At 41.4% G+C, this 14,439-nt stretch overlaps 1 protein-coding gene across 1 annotated transcript in view; it reads right to left on the bottom strand.

Moving 5' to 3' along the window:
* The window catches only part of tent4b (terminal nucleotidyltransferase 4B), a 76,306-nt gene that overhangs the window by 27,437 nt on the left and 34,430 nt on the right, over positions 1 to 14,439 (bottom strand). The window contains exons 4-5 of the mRNA XM_078210867.1: positions 8,882 to 9,002; positions 1,693 to 1,800 (exon numbers count right to left, since the gene is read on the bottom strand). Coding sequence (XP_078066993.1) covers positions 1,693 to 1,800; positions 8,882 to 9,002 — 229 coding nt within the window. The remainder of the gene's footprint in view (positions 1 to 1,692; positions 1,801 to 8,881; positions 9,003 to 14,439) is intronic.

Here is a 14,439-nt window from a genome sequence, read left to right as displayed (position 1 = left end):
ACTGAGAGAGGAAACCGGAGCACCTGGAGGAAACGCACGCAGACACAAGGAGAATGTGCAAACTCCACACAGACAGTGACCCAAGCCGGGAATCGAACCCAGGTCCCTGGAGCTGTGAAGCAACAGTGCTAACCACTGTGCTACCGTGCCGCCCATTTATCACTGCAGCCTAAAGCTCACATGATGCTGGAATCCTGGAATACTGGGTTGAATGCTAATTTCAAGTTATCTTGAAAACTCAGCAGTTTGTAGTCGTATCAGCTCCCCAAAACACCAGAGCAGATTTCTCTTTCACTGCAGCAGGGCAACAAGCCTTCTTTGAGCTAACTGGTAAAATTTCCAAAGGAAAACAGAGAAAAATACTTCTTTTCCAGTTTGCTGCTAAGACTGCCTCTAACACGGCAGTCAAAACAAAACTGAAAATCATCCTTGTCGCCTGTCCACAGTTTTTTTTCCTCCCCAACAATCACATCACCTGAGGCCGAGAGCATGATTTTAAAAAAAATCTCTTAAAGGTACACTATCACAATAGCAATAGAAAAATAAGCTGTTGATAAAAGGTGTAAAAAATTATATAGATAGATTTTTATTAATTTATGGAATGTGGACATAACTGGCTGGGCCTGCATTTACTGCCCATCTCTTGAACTGAGTGGCTTGCTAGGCCATTTCAGAGGGCATTTAAGAGTCAACCACATTGCTGTGGATCTGGAGTCACATCTAAGCCAGACCAGGCAAGGACAGCAGATTTCCTTCCCTAAAAGGACATCAGTGAACCAGATGGGTTTCACGACAAACAATGGCTTCATGGTCATCATAAAATAAGTGGGATTGGGACCAAATTGGTAAACTTGGAAAGAGACCCAAGACCCAATCAGGGCAAAATGGAATTCTCAATGCATCTGGAATAATGTGTTCCTTTCTGGTCACACCATAAAAAGATACATGCAGGCAATTTTCAGAGCAGGCAGAGAAACTAATCCTGAATGTAAAAGCACTGGTGTCCAAACTTTTTCCCCACTGTGGCCTCATTGAAGCTTTGAAATTACTGTGGGCCCTCAGTGGGAGCCGAGAGGGGAGGTGGCGAGTTTGGGGAGTCCTGTGTAAAGGATTGTGCTAGGAGGAAATGTCTGCAGCCTAGAAAAGATACAGTAACAGGGCATGCAAAGTATCAAATGGTACAACTCAGATAAACCCGAAAAGATAAGACCGGAAGGTAAATTTAATGGAGGAGAACATAGAACATAGAAAAATAGTTTTGAGAATTTTCTTTTGCTCAGAACAATATATATGTTTAAAACAAATCAGCTAGATAGGGAACATATACAAATTAGAACGTCCAAGATATGGCCTTTCCCATCAATTTTTCTTAGATCCTTTTGAGTCATATCATGAGAAATAAGCATAAAATAAATATCATTTGGACTTTTTAACTGTTAAAACAGTACAACTTCCACAAAATCTAGAACTGAAGTGACCTATATATGAACGGGTGCCACAAGCCACAAATACTTTGACTTCATTACCAGTATTATAGTAGGTAACCAAATTTAAACCACGTATGTCCTGTTAAGTAAAAGGTTGCATAGCACTAATTTGAAGAACAGGGGGATTCTTCCCAACGCCCTGGGCAATAATTATCCTTCAACCAATACAACATGTAATACATATTATAATGCAGAAGCTTCTAACCTTGATAAATTCATGGATAAGCTGAGCAGCTTTTACTCCATTTTGTACATTGAAGCTGATGTCAACTTTTACCTCAGTGTATGAGTCTGTTAGTTTGATAATAGGCACCTGAGGCAGCAAAAGGAAACAAACAAGGTTATATCAAAAGTAGAACACAATTTCCTTTCCAAAAACAAAGAATTGAAAATCGACATTCTGTTAGTCAGCCGACATTACAGAAGTAGAACCAAAAGAAATATTACAAGTAATATCTGCACAATCTCACTCCATTCCCCAAAAAATAATTTAAGGCCAGGGCATCCAAACTGCAACCCGCTGACCTTTTCAGATCTTTGAACATGGCAATCCACTCCACAAAACTCAGCCCACGTATTGGTAGTTTTAGTTATTGCATTTATTCTTACTCAGTGGGTTGATTCATTTGAATTTCAGACAACTAGGCAGGAACAGGACCTGCACAACATAAAAATCAAACAGTGGACCAATCTGTGGCAGCTTATTTCATACTCCGCACCAATCTGACAATGCACTTCCTAGTCAGTTGGGTAGTTTGCTAGAGGCATGCAAATTGGGGTCTTCTGATGCAATTAAGATCCCAACATGATTGGCTCCTCAAACTAACAGGTAGTGAACTCTGCACACCTATATCATTGGCATTTGTTTGCAGGAGCGCCGATTTGGAATTTGAGCAATTTCTTTGAATATTGCTTCTTTAATGATACTTCCTTTTACTTACCGATCCATTATTTGCAATGACATGTTATTATGGATGACTCTGTTGCTTGAAGGAAGGAGGAGGTGATAGAAGTGCAGCAGCTGGGTCACTAACATCCATGAAGGGTAGCATATACATCTCTGGGAAGACAGCAGATGACAGGGCCTGGAAGGCTTTACCCATCCAACAAGACCTTATACATCCTACAGAGTCAAGGGGTGAAGTTATGATATGCCAGATGGGCAGTACATGAGGAGGCTGTGCTTCCCCAGAAAGGACATTTGCTGACTTTGGCAGCCTCCTGAAAGACAACTGTCTGCTACAATAAGTATGCCAGTAGCTGTAAAAGTGACCATTCACTCAAATTTCTTTCCCTCAGGATGATTCCAACATACTAGTGGGGAAATCTCAACATACAGCTGGTGATCCACTTCAAGGAGGTGACCATTGCAATATTTACCGGTATATTTGTTTTCAAATTGGTGACTAATCAAAATGAGAGTGTTTTGGGATTCACAGCAATGGTTGCATTCCCTCGGATGGAGGATGTTGCCAACTGCAATATGCTGCCATCAGGTATCCTTAAACTGGGAGCATTCATTAACCACAAGGATTTCACTCAGTTGATAGTTATGACCAGGTGAGGAGACATTGAATGGCATCCTGGATAGCCGGATGGGTGGCATGGTGGTACAGTAGTTAGCATTGCTGCCTCCACAGCACCAGGGACCCAGGTTCAATTCCAGCCTCGGGTGACTGTCTGTGTGGACTTTGCACCTTCTTCCCGTGTCTGCGTGGGTTTCCTCCGAGTGCTCTGCTTTCCTCCCAGTCCAAAGATGTGCGGGTTAGGTGAGTTGGCCATGCTGAATTGACACTTAGAGTAAATATTAGGGGTTACAGGGATAGGACCTAATGGCTTCCTTCTGCATTGTAGGGATTTTGATTGTCTCTTCCACCCCTGCGTCACACCACCCTCCACCCCCCCGCCCCTCACTGATTGTAACAGATCCTTCTGTGTAAATAAGGTTAATGTGTAACTGTGTGCACATTACAATAACTGGACAGGTTTCCGTGCGTTTAATAAGATTAGGTTTATTCGACCCGCTCCGGGGCCACGCGCACACAATAAGTTCCCAGTTCGTAGCTTGGAGTCTCTACTGGCTGCAAGCTGAATTTGATTGCCTTGATGCTTCCAATTTAAAGATGTGGGTGCTGGATTTGGCTGTTCTCTTGAAGTTGCAGCTGTAGCATTAGTTCTTTAAAATCTCTCCACTGCAGAATGCAGACAAAGTCAAATTAGTGGACAGGATCCAAACATAGTAGTTGGTTGGAAAGAGCGAGAGGCAGGAGCTCCACTTAGCTCAACCTCTGGTTCTGCTCTGCTGAGAAACCCATGTGCTTGAAACCACACAAAGACTTACCTGGTCACATGACCTCTCTTCTATGCTAGTAATTTCAACATAAATGCATTTTCTAATTATAACACAATTAATTTGTCTGGCGAGGTATCTTATAAAAATCAATCGTCCAAGCAATTAACCCGATTGGTTCATCTTCAGCTGATCAATATTGCAGGTGATTTCCATAAATATCTTGTCAATAAGGCAGGAAGAAAGTTCTTTCACAGTCCCCGACGGGGGGAGGGGGACATTGACTATGGTGAGTTTTACATACACGCTGTCTCCTCGCCATAGAACTGATGTCAGCCATCATGATGCAGGTTGAAATCACTTCAGCTGACTTCAAAACAATTTTTTTTTAAATCCAATTCTTGTTTCTAGACAATGAATTCAAAATCAATTGCTAATCTCAGCAGTCTTCATAGCAATTTGAAATTTGACTGATCAGAACAAACAGATCAGACACATCCATGTCTACTTCCCGGGCAGCCATCATGATTCATGCATCTTGTAACAGTCAAATAAACATTCTCCAGCTTTTCCAACCTGCAAGGAATGGCAAGGTGCCTCCTTGTGGACAAGAGCTTTCCCAGCCTTACACATCACAACATTAGTGAGTAGTGAGGTTTGCTTAGCTCACTATCTAGCTCATGAAACCAAGGTTCAGATGCCTTGATAGGTCCCAGGGTTTTCTACAGTATGCTCCGAAGAGTCTCTGGAACTATTGTGGCATGCCACATCCCTGCATAATAGACGCAGAGTTTACAACTGGAAGATTCTGCTGAACAAGAATACTCCTGTCCTGCAGCACGACCACCATCACTACTGTGGGACTGCAGCTCTAATCAATTCTATGTATGAGAACAACTTGTACATGAATGGTCCTCAAAAAACACCTATCCATGTCATCTGCCTGCCCATCTATCCATCTGCTGAACCAGTCTTTCCAAGCAAGGGAGGAAAAGACCCATAAGCAGTAACCGCCACCTAGAAGAGCTGGCAAAAAGAGGACCCAGAGCCTGGATGGGAACTTCATAGCATCCATCAAAGCTCTAAGGGCTGATTAGCATCGACCCTTATGAGGATGCAGTTGCATTATCCCTGCGAGTGGTCATACACTTCAATATAGATCCAAGAGTTGAAAGGCAGTGCAACGGAATACCACACATGTAGAATGTAGACGCCTTCATATTTTGGTACAGAATCACTTGTGTCCCTCAAACATTTTTTGTTTCACGGCTTGTCCTGGAGGTCACATTTATCAGCAGAGTTAGGAGAGGATGAGTAGTCTCCTGGGCTGTCTCTGCCACCAGCATCTGTTCTTGCTCTGGTGTAGTTTGTTTTTCAGCTGGTGCAGGCCCTTCTAACTCATTATTTACCCCACCTGTGGTGCGAATCCTTATTAGTGCTCAGCAGGGCTGAACACTTGACTACCTCCTCGGGAGGACTGATATTCTCAAGGGGGTCACCTTCTTGAACCTCAAGTAGATCTTTGCTGCTGGAAAAGAAAAGGGGCAAGAGTTAGCACGGCACTGAGAGACTTGGCATACAAAGCTTCAGCATTCTAATAAGGATTGTGAAGTCAGCTGAAGGCTGATGCATGATGTGGTATAAGTGATGAGCATTTGGCCAACTCTGAGAAGCTAAGCGCAACTGTGCAATGCAGTTTCTCTGCGCTGACCACTGATCTGCTATACATCCTGTACCACTTCAAATGAGGGCTGTTTGGTTGCATTCTCCCCCTCTGCAGCTTCTTTGCATCCTCCTCATTGCTTGCGTTTCCACGCAGCTTTGTATCATTGGCAATTTTGGATACATTAGACTTGGTACCCTCATCCAAGTCATTTATAGATTGCTAGCAGAGGCCTAAGTACTGATCCTTAAAGTATCCTGCTCGTTACAGCCTGACTCTGCTTTCTGTCCATTAGACAATCCTTATTCCATGCTAATATAGTACCTTGAACCCTCTTCCCATAAAACCGAGGTGTTGTTTGACATTTTATCAAATATTCTTTGAATATCCAAATACACTACATCCACTGGTCCTCCATATCTACTAGTTACATGCTGAAAAAAAACTTTGACAAACACAATTTCCCTTTCATAACTCTGTTCTGGCTCTGCTTAACCATATGATTTTCTACATGCCTGTCACTACACCTTCAATAATAGATTATAGCATTTTGTATGGCTGATCACCTTATCAGACAATTAAGGAGTGCAATAAATAATTACCTTATCAGCACACACACATCCCAAGAAAGATTAAATAGGTTCTTTCCTTTTGTTTTTAAATAACAGGGTTATGTTTACTACCTTCAAAGTCCCGGGAATTGTTCTAGAATCTAAGCAATTTTGGAAAATCAAAATTAATGCATTCACTATCTCTGCAGCGACCTCGTTTAAAACCATCTGATATAGGTTCAGGTGATTTGTCTCCACTTCGTCCCATTAATTTATCCAGTACTATTTCTTTATACTGACCACCAAGTTCCTCCATTCTCACTAGGCCCTTGGTCCCTCATTACTTCCAGATTTTGTGTCTTTTACTATACAAAGTATTTGTTTAATGTCTCTGCCATTTCCTCATTCCCCATTATAACTTCAACTATTTCTGCCTCTAATGGGCTCATTTTTATTTTGACTGATCTCTTCCTATTTACATACCTATAGATAAGTTTATTATCTATTTTAATGTCTTTTGCAGAAAAAGGAAAGGCAAGTGTACATGTATGGGCCTTCTGCATGCAGTGGATAAACTGTTTGGGAGAAGACGACAGACAAAAGGAGAATGAAGTAGTATTAATTCCAAAGCAAGTACGAGTGCAAAATGAGGAAAAGAGCCATGGGCAGAGGTACAAATTCCGCAAGTGTCGCCAGGTGAGAAAAGAACGTGGTTAGTGGAAGCAGTGAAGGTAGAAAGCAACATATGGCTATCTATTAAGAGTTGGTATAAGATGCCTGTAATATAGATGATGAAAGATGTAATGTAATGTAGGAGTGGAAGAGAGAAAGGAGAAGGGGCTATTACCAATTGCAATGCAACAGAAGGAGCTGGACTCACCTTTGTGGATCTTATGAGGTAATTCAATCTCTTGTTTCTCATCTACATCCTTGGGGCGATGCTCCTACAACACTTCGTCTGATGTCTCTTTCCAGGCTTTCATAACGAACAGTTTGGCAAAATCTTCTCACATTGTGGGAAACGTTCATGTCTCTTGGTCTTTCTTTATGCATGTCTCCCACCTCCAGGGAGGCATCTGCAAACCTAGAAGCACCCTTCCCCATTCATTCAAGTCACCTCCAATGTGACGTAACAGAATCAAAAATGGAAACCAGGTTCAAATTCAGTAAATGCAACCCCCCCTTTAAGAGGTACTTTTTTTCTTTAAACATGTGCCACAAGCCTGCCAAACAACAACTGCATGAGAAAGGAGACAAAAGGCGGGTAACTATAGGCCGGTCAGCTTAACGTCTGTAGTAGGGAAAATGCTGGAATCCATTATTAAAGAGGAGATAGCAGGGCATCTGGATAGAAATGGTTCGATCAATCAGACGCAGCATGGATTCATGAGGGGAAAGTCGTGCTTGACGAACATGTTGGATTTTTATGAAGATGTGACTAGGGCGGTTGATGGAGGAGAACCGGTGGATGCGGTGTTTCTGGATTTCCAAAAGGCGTTTGATAAGGTGCCCCATAAAAGGCTACTGAAGAAGATTAGGGCACACGGAGTTGGGGGTAGTGTGTTAAAGTGGATTGGGGACTGGCTATCTGACAGGAAGCAAAGAGTCGGAATAAATGGGTGTTTTTCCGGTTGGAGGAAGGTAACTAGTGGCGTGCCGCAGGGATCGGTACTCGGGCCGCAACTATTTACCATTTATATAGATGATCTGGAGGAGGGGACGGAGTGTAGGGTAACGAAGTTTGCAGACGACACAAAGATAAGTGGAAAAGTGAATCGTGTGGAGGACGGAGAAGATCTGCAGAGAGATTTGGACAGGCTGAGTGAGTGGGCGAGGATATGGCAAATGGAGTATAACGTTGAGAAATGCGAGGTTATACACTTTGGAGGAAATAATAACAAATGGGATTACTATCTCAATGGAAACAAATTAAAACATGCTACCGTGCAAAGGGACCTGGGGGTCCTTGTGCATGAGACGCAAAAGCCCAGTCTGCAGGTACAACAGGTGATCAAGAAGGCAAATGGGATGTTGGCCTATATTGCGAAGGGGATAGAATATAAAAGCAGGGATGTCTTGATGCACCTGTACAGGGCATTGGTGAGGCCGCAGCTGGAATACTGTGTGCAGTATTGGTCCCCTTATATGAGGAAGGATATATTGGCATTGGAGGGAGTGCAGAGAAGGTTCACCAGGTTGATACCTGAGATGAGGGGTTTGGATTATGAGGAGAGGCTGAGGAGATTGGGTTTGTACTCGTTGGAGTTTAGAAGGATGAGGGGGGATCTTATGGAGACTTATAAGATAATGCGGGGGCTGGATAGGGTGGAGGCGGAGAGATTCTTTCCACTTAGTAAGGAAGTTAAAACTAGAGGACACAGCCTCAAAATAAAGGGGGGGTCGGTTTAAGACAGAGTTGAGGAGGAACTTCTTCTCCCAGAGGGTGGTGAATCTCTGGAATTCTCTGCCCACTGAGGTGGTGGAGGCTACCTCGCTGAATATGTTTAAAGCGCGGATGGATTCCTGATCGGTAAGGGAATTAAGGGTTATGGGGATCAGGCGGGTAAGTGGTACTGATCCACGTCAGATCAGCCATGATCTTATTGAATGGCGGGGCAGGCTCGAGGGGCTAGATGGCCTACTCCTGCTCCTATTTCTTATGTTCTTATGTTCTTATGAAAGGTGTGCAGGAGGTCTCCAATGATAAAACTGGGGTGCACTAACTACCTCCCATTCCACTCGCCGTTAAATTCACAATCTGTATTTCTGTGGCATTAGACAAGCCCTTCTTTCACAACAAATACTGCAATCCCTTTTTGTACTTGCCACTCTTTTCAAGGCAGACACAAAAAGGAATAAAATATAAAAAAATAAGCTTCCCGGTACTTACAGTTGCTTTGTCCAAGACCTTTACAGAGCTCTGATCAGCCACACTGTGTTTCCTAAGTGCTTCCTCTAAAGTCCAAAGTGGTAGAGTCTCCCATTTCCCAAACACCACTAAGTCAATATCACTGAATGGCAGAGAACGAAAAGCAAAAGGAAATCATTTTTTGTTCAAGTTAAAAATTTAGTCCATGACTTAGAAACAGAAGACCAAGAAAATACAAAGTGAAGTAATTGCTAGAATTTCAACTTAAAGAAAAAGAGGACTTCTACAAAAACACTTTAAAAAGAATACACAGGTAATAAACACTTTGCCAAAGTTATATGGCACGTGACAACTGGAAAACACTGTTCAGAGTCAGTTTTCTTTTCATGATGCAGCAAAAGCCAAGCCAAATCAATGCCATATATTAGAACACAGATGGTTCCATTGCCTTCCTCTGAAACCGGACTTGAATCCTCAACTTTTTGTCTCAAGAGGCAAGAGTGCTATCATTGAACCAACTCAGTTTATGGATTGCTGGTTTTCACAAGGTCCAAGAGTACAAAGGTCACACCCAAATTGCTGACAGCTTTCAGTCCACCCATTCAACATTCTCAGCATTGATTTAGTGGTGGCAACATTGCCCAAGTCAATAAATTATGGCTACATTAGAGATGCCAGCTGAAAATCTTAGCTGCAAAGCTGGGAATGGTGCATTAAACAGAGATGCCATCTGCCCTCTTAAATGCAGGTGCAGGAGTAGGCCATTTGGCCCTTTGAACCTGCTCCACCATTCAATATGATCATTGCTAATCTGCTTGTGGTCTCTGCTCCACTTTTCTGGCTGCACCCCATAACCATTGACAAACAAAAAATTATCGAACTCAGCGTGGAATAAATTTAAAGACCCAACCATCACTACCTTCTGGAGAAGAGAATTCCACACTTTAATGACCCTCAGAGAAAATTTCTTCTGATCCGTCTTAAAAAGGAGATCTCTCATTCTTAAACTATGGCCTTGAGTTTGCGTCTCCCCCACAGGAGGAAGCATCTTTCAGATAGCCACCCGATCCAGTCTCCTCAATATCGTGTTGTTTCGATAAGATCATCTCTCATTCTTCTCAACTCCAATGGGTATAGGCCTAACCTGAACAACGTTTATTCAGAAGATATGTCCTTTATCCAGTCAAGTGAACCTTTTCCAAGCTGCTTCTAAACCAATTACGTATTTTCTTCCAATAAGGAGATCAAATCTGTACTCCAACTGTAGACTCATCAGCTGCAGTAAACGTACACACACATTCCATTCCTGTTGCAATAAATGCCAACTTTTCATCTGCCTCCCTAATCACTTGCTGTATTTGTGTAGTAACTTAGTGATTCATGCACCAGGACACCTAGATCCCTCTGTACCACAGTTCTGCAGTCTCTTTCCATTTAAATTGTATACTACTTTTCTATTCTTCCTGCCAAAGCGGACAAGTTCACAATTACCCACATTACACTCTGCCAAATTATTGCCCACTCACCCAACCTGTCAATATCACTTTGAAGACTCTATCTCCTCTTGACAACTTACTTTCCTCCTATCTTGCTGTCATCAGCAAACTTAGTTACTATAGACCAAGTCACGAACTAGTTATAAATTGTGGAGGACCCAGTACCAATCCTTACAACACTTTACTAGTTACAGACTGCCAATCAGAAAAAGATCCATTTATACTTACTCTCTGCTTGCTGTTAACTATCATTATTTATCTATGCTAATATGTTACCCTCTATACCATGTGCTCTTATGTAGTAAACTTTAATCTGGCATCTTATCAAATGCCTTTTGGAAATCCAATTATACCACATCTACGTTTCCCGTTACCCATCTTCAACGTTACCTTGGCAAAAATTAATAGATTAAACACCATTTCCCTTTCACAAAGCTGGGCTGACTCTGCCTGATCACACTTTGATTTTCTAACTATCCTACTATAACTTCTTTAATAATGAATACCAGCACTTATGACACCTATTAGGCTAATTGGCCTATAGTTTTTTCCTGCTTTGTCTCCCTCCTTTCCTGAACAAAGGTGTTACATTAAACTATTTTCTCGCTAATGTTATCTGTTGGAACCCTTCCAGAATCTAAGAAATTTTGGAAGATTGCAATCAATGCAGCTATTCTCGGTGCCACCATTTCAACTAAGACCCTATGATGCAGGCCATCAGGTCCTGGGGACGTTTCAGCCTTTAAGTCCAATAGCTTTCCTAGCACCGTTTCCCTGGTGATGTTTTGTGTTCATCCATCCTTATCATCTCTTGATTCTCAATTATCTTTGGGAAATTTTCAGTCTTCTACTGTGAAATCAGACACAAAATACTTGGTTAACACCACTGCCATTTCTTTGCTTTCCATTATCAATTCCTCCTGAAGAGGACCATCCTGCCACCTTTTCCTAGCTTCCTGCACTCCGAAACGTCAAATAACCTTCAACATTTAGGATGCAAAAGATCCCATTACACTATTCAAAGAACAGCAAGGCCATTCTAGCCAACATTTATAATTCAAACACCACCATAAACAAACCAATTGGTCATTTATCTCACTGCTACTTACAGAATATTGCCAGCATATTAGCTGTCATTTTATCACATTACAACAGTGACTTCAATTCAGAAATATTTAATTGAATGTGAAGCACTTTACAATATCTCACGGCTGTGAAAGATGTTACGCAAATACCAGTTTTTCTTTTCTTGCTCAAAAGGGTAACCATTCCTTAAATGTATAGATTGCATGAAAAGATGCAATGTGAGATTTCTTACAGTCAAAATGTTGTCATAATACATTCATCCTTCATAGTCAGGTCCTTCCCAAGCTTAAGATAATCATGTAACTCAATGGTTTGTAGGAAATAAGGTACTCCCATGGATAATGGTCTCATTAAGAGTTGCCTGAACAGCAGCGGAGTGCTACAACTCACATCCCTCCATTAAAGTGACCATCAACAGGACCATTTAAGTCTTGAAGGGGCAAACCTGTATGTCCTAGATTGCGCCTCCAGCATAATTATATGTTGCTATGCCTGACAAAATTTTGGACAGAAACACCTAGACTTAATGTGCGTCTCGCTGCTTTAGTAGCACAAGTACATGGGAGAATGCATCACCATGACCCCCACTAGTTTACTCAGTTATTGCAGCAGAGGGAGAGGAATATCAAAGTATAATCGATCAATTTGGTTTTCTCTCTGCACAGCAGAATCCAACTGCCACCACTGCCTTAATTTTTCCTTCAAAAAATTCAAATACCACCTTCCTTCTGTGTTTAACCTGCAGTGGGGCAGGGGTGGTTCAGTTGACAGCAGGCAGGCCACCTGTTGGATTTAATGTGCTCCCCAGCCTTCAGACTCACTGGTGAGGGAGCATTAAATCTATCCATGTTCTTCACTTCCTGTGTGCAATACCATAGCAATGAGGTTGTTATATATTAAATTTAGTACATGAGGCATAAGCCAGATTGGGAACTCATTGTCAGTATCAGCAACATCACTTATTTCTGTAGATGATACACTGATATTTTTAAATGTTAAAAGTGCCTTCTGTGATACAATAGCTGCAATTTTGTGATTATATTCCCTTCTACCCTCCACCGCCCCCACCCACTAAATTGCAGAACCTAGTAAGCTTGTTCTTGCAAATCTCTCAAAATGCTTTCTAAATGTTTTTTCAGTCATCACTTTTTCTTGATAACTGCAATTAACATCCAAAATAAAGATTTAAACAAAAACACTACATATTTCACAATATCATGAACTACTACTGTGTTTTGTGTCTTTTAGTGTCTTCACTAAAGCATTTCCCAAACAACTTTCCAGACTCAGTGTTCAGGTTCAACATCCAAGATACTGCCAAAACCCAGGCTCCCACCTCCACTACAAGACCCAGAGGGCTCTACCAGCTGCTGCTCCTTATTCTGGTAATCGCCAGGATCTCCAACCCAGTTGTACAAAGACCAAGAATCATCTCCAGATTTTACCAAACCACAACAGTCCACAAGAATAAACTTTATTTCCCTCCCTGACATTGCTCAAGCATCTATTTTTGGCTTGTGCTTAGCATCCTGCTAAGTATTTTCTTATTTTAAATGTTCTGGGATAAGACCTGCATAAGTAATGGAATATATATAAAATATTCAACGGCCACAGACTTAGTTTTCACAATAATGGGCAGGGTTGTGGAATTAAATCCCCAAAGCACGAGTAAAATATCCCAGGATACCATTTAATAAAAGTGGAATTTGCCTCAGCATAAACATCCATGTTGTTATAAAACCACAAATCTTCTGACCACCTGAGCAATGCCATGGGAATTCAAACAACATTAAGACTTACAACTGCATGAGATTCCTGTGTCACTGTTTGTCTTGTCTGAACAATATTCGCATATAACCAGAAGCTAAACACATACCTTTATACTTATCTTTAAACTCATCTTTAATCTCTTAAACAGTAAGTCGTGCCACTACCCTTCTAAATTTACATCTGAGCAATGCTGCCAAACGCAAATATATTTTAACAAAGTAAAAACAGAAAAGGTATTGTGAAAACTCTGGCAGGGTCTGTGGGGAGAGGATTAATATTTTGCGACCAATGTGACTCTTCTTCAGAAGAGCCATACTGGATTTAAAACGTTAACTCTTTCTCTCACCACAGCTGCTGCCAGACTTATGGATATATTTTATTTGTGACTGTGCAAAATATCAATGACTGTTTTCCACAGGTCAGCCACAGTGCCCATTTTCAGTTTGTCTGGCAAAAAAAAAGTCACTGAAACCAATTTCTGTACTGTCGATTTTCCACAAGTTCACTTTTGAAATAGTCATCCATACTGGTGCTGCAAAATTAAAATATTCACCCTGATTATATACAACTATGCAGGTACAGCAAATAACTAGGAATACAAATGGAATGTTGGGCTTTATTGCAAGAGACTTGGAAGGTATGGTACAACGGCACCAATTGTTAAGGAATTTGCAAATATATTAAAACTCCTGCATTTAGCATGCACTTCCTGTATCACAGTTTTCTTGTTGACCTGGCAGAACAGAATTTGACCTAGACACCATAAACTAATGGCTTTGATTATGCACTATATTGCTTTGCACCAGTTAGTTTATAAAACAGTGCATCATCAATGCAATGCGAGTAACCTTACAGAGCACCTGCTAAGATATGTTTCCCAATCTGTTCGCTGACTCAAGCTGATGCTCACTGTTCAGTCTCAATTTCTTTTTGACGCAAATTAAACTTTCAATCTCATATGCATTCAAAGAAACATCCCCTATTCCACTTTTCCATTATCACCTGCCTCTGTGCCAACATCAACCAACTAACCTCGGAAAACCTCACATGCTTTTCTCACCTTCACACTATTTCAATGGTCGACTTCTGTAAATTTAATCTCATCCACAACTCTGATTTCTATGACCGATATTGGACCAAGTCCTGCTTATCCATTACTTCTGTTCCCCCTCCCAGACACTGGTCCCCCAAAGTTTCAAAGTTAAAATTTTTATTCTTGTACTTAAA

Source organism: Mustelus asterias, chromosome 4 (assembly GCF_964213995.1).
Source record: "Mustelus asterias chromosome 4, sMusAst1.hap1.1, whole genome shotgun sequence".
In the NCBI taxonomy this organism is placed as follows: Eukaryota; Metazoa; Chordata; class Chondrichthyes; order Carcharhiniformes; family Triakidae; genus Mustelus; species Mustelus asterias.
The sequence above is the reverse complement of the archived record's forward strand: the minus strand, read 5'-3'. Positions and strand labels throughout refer to the sequence as shown.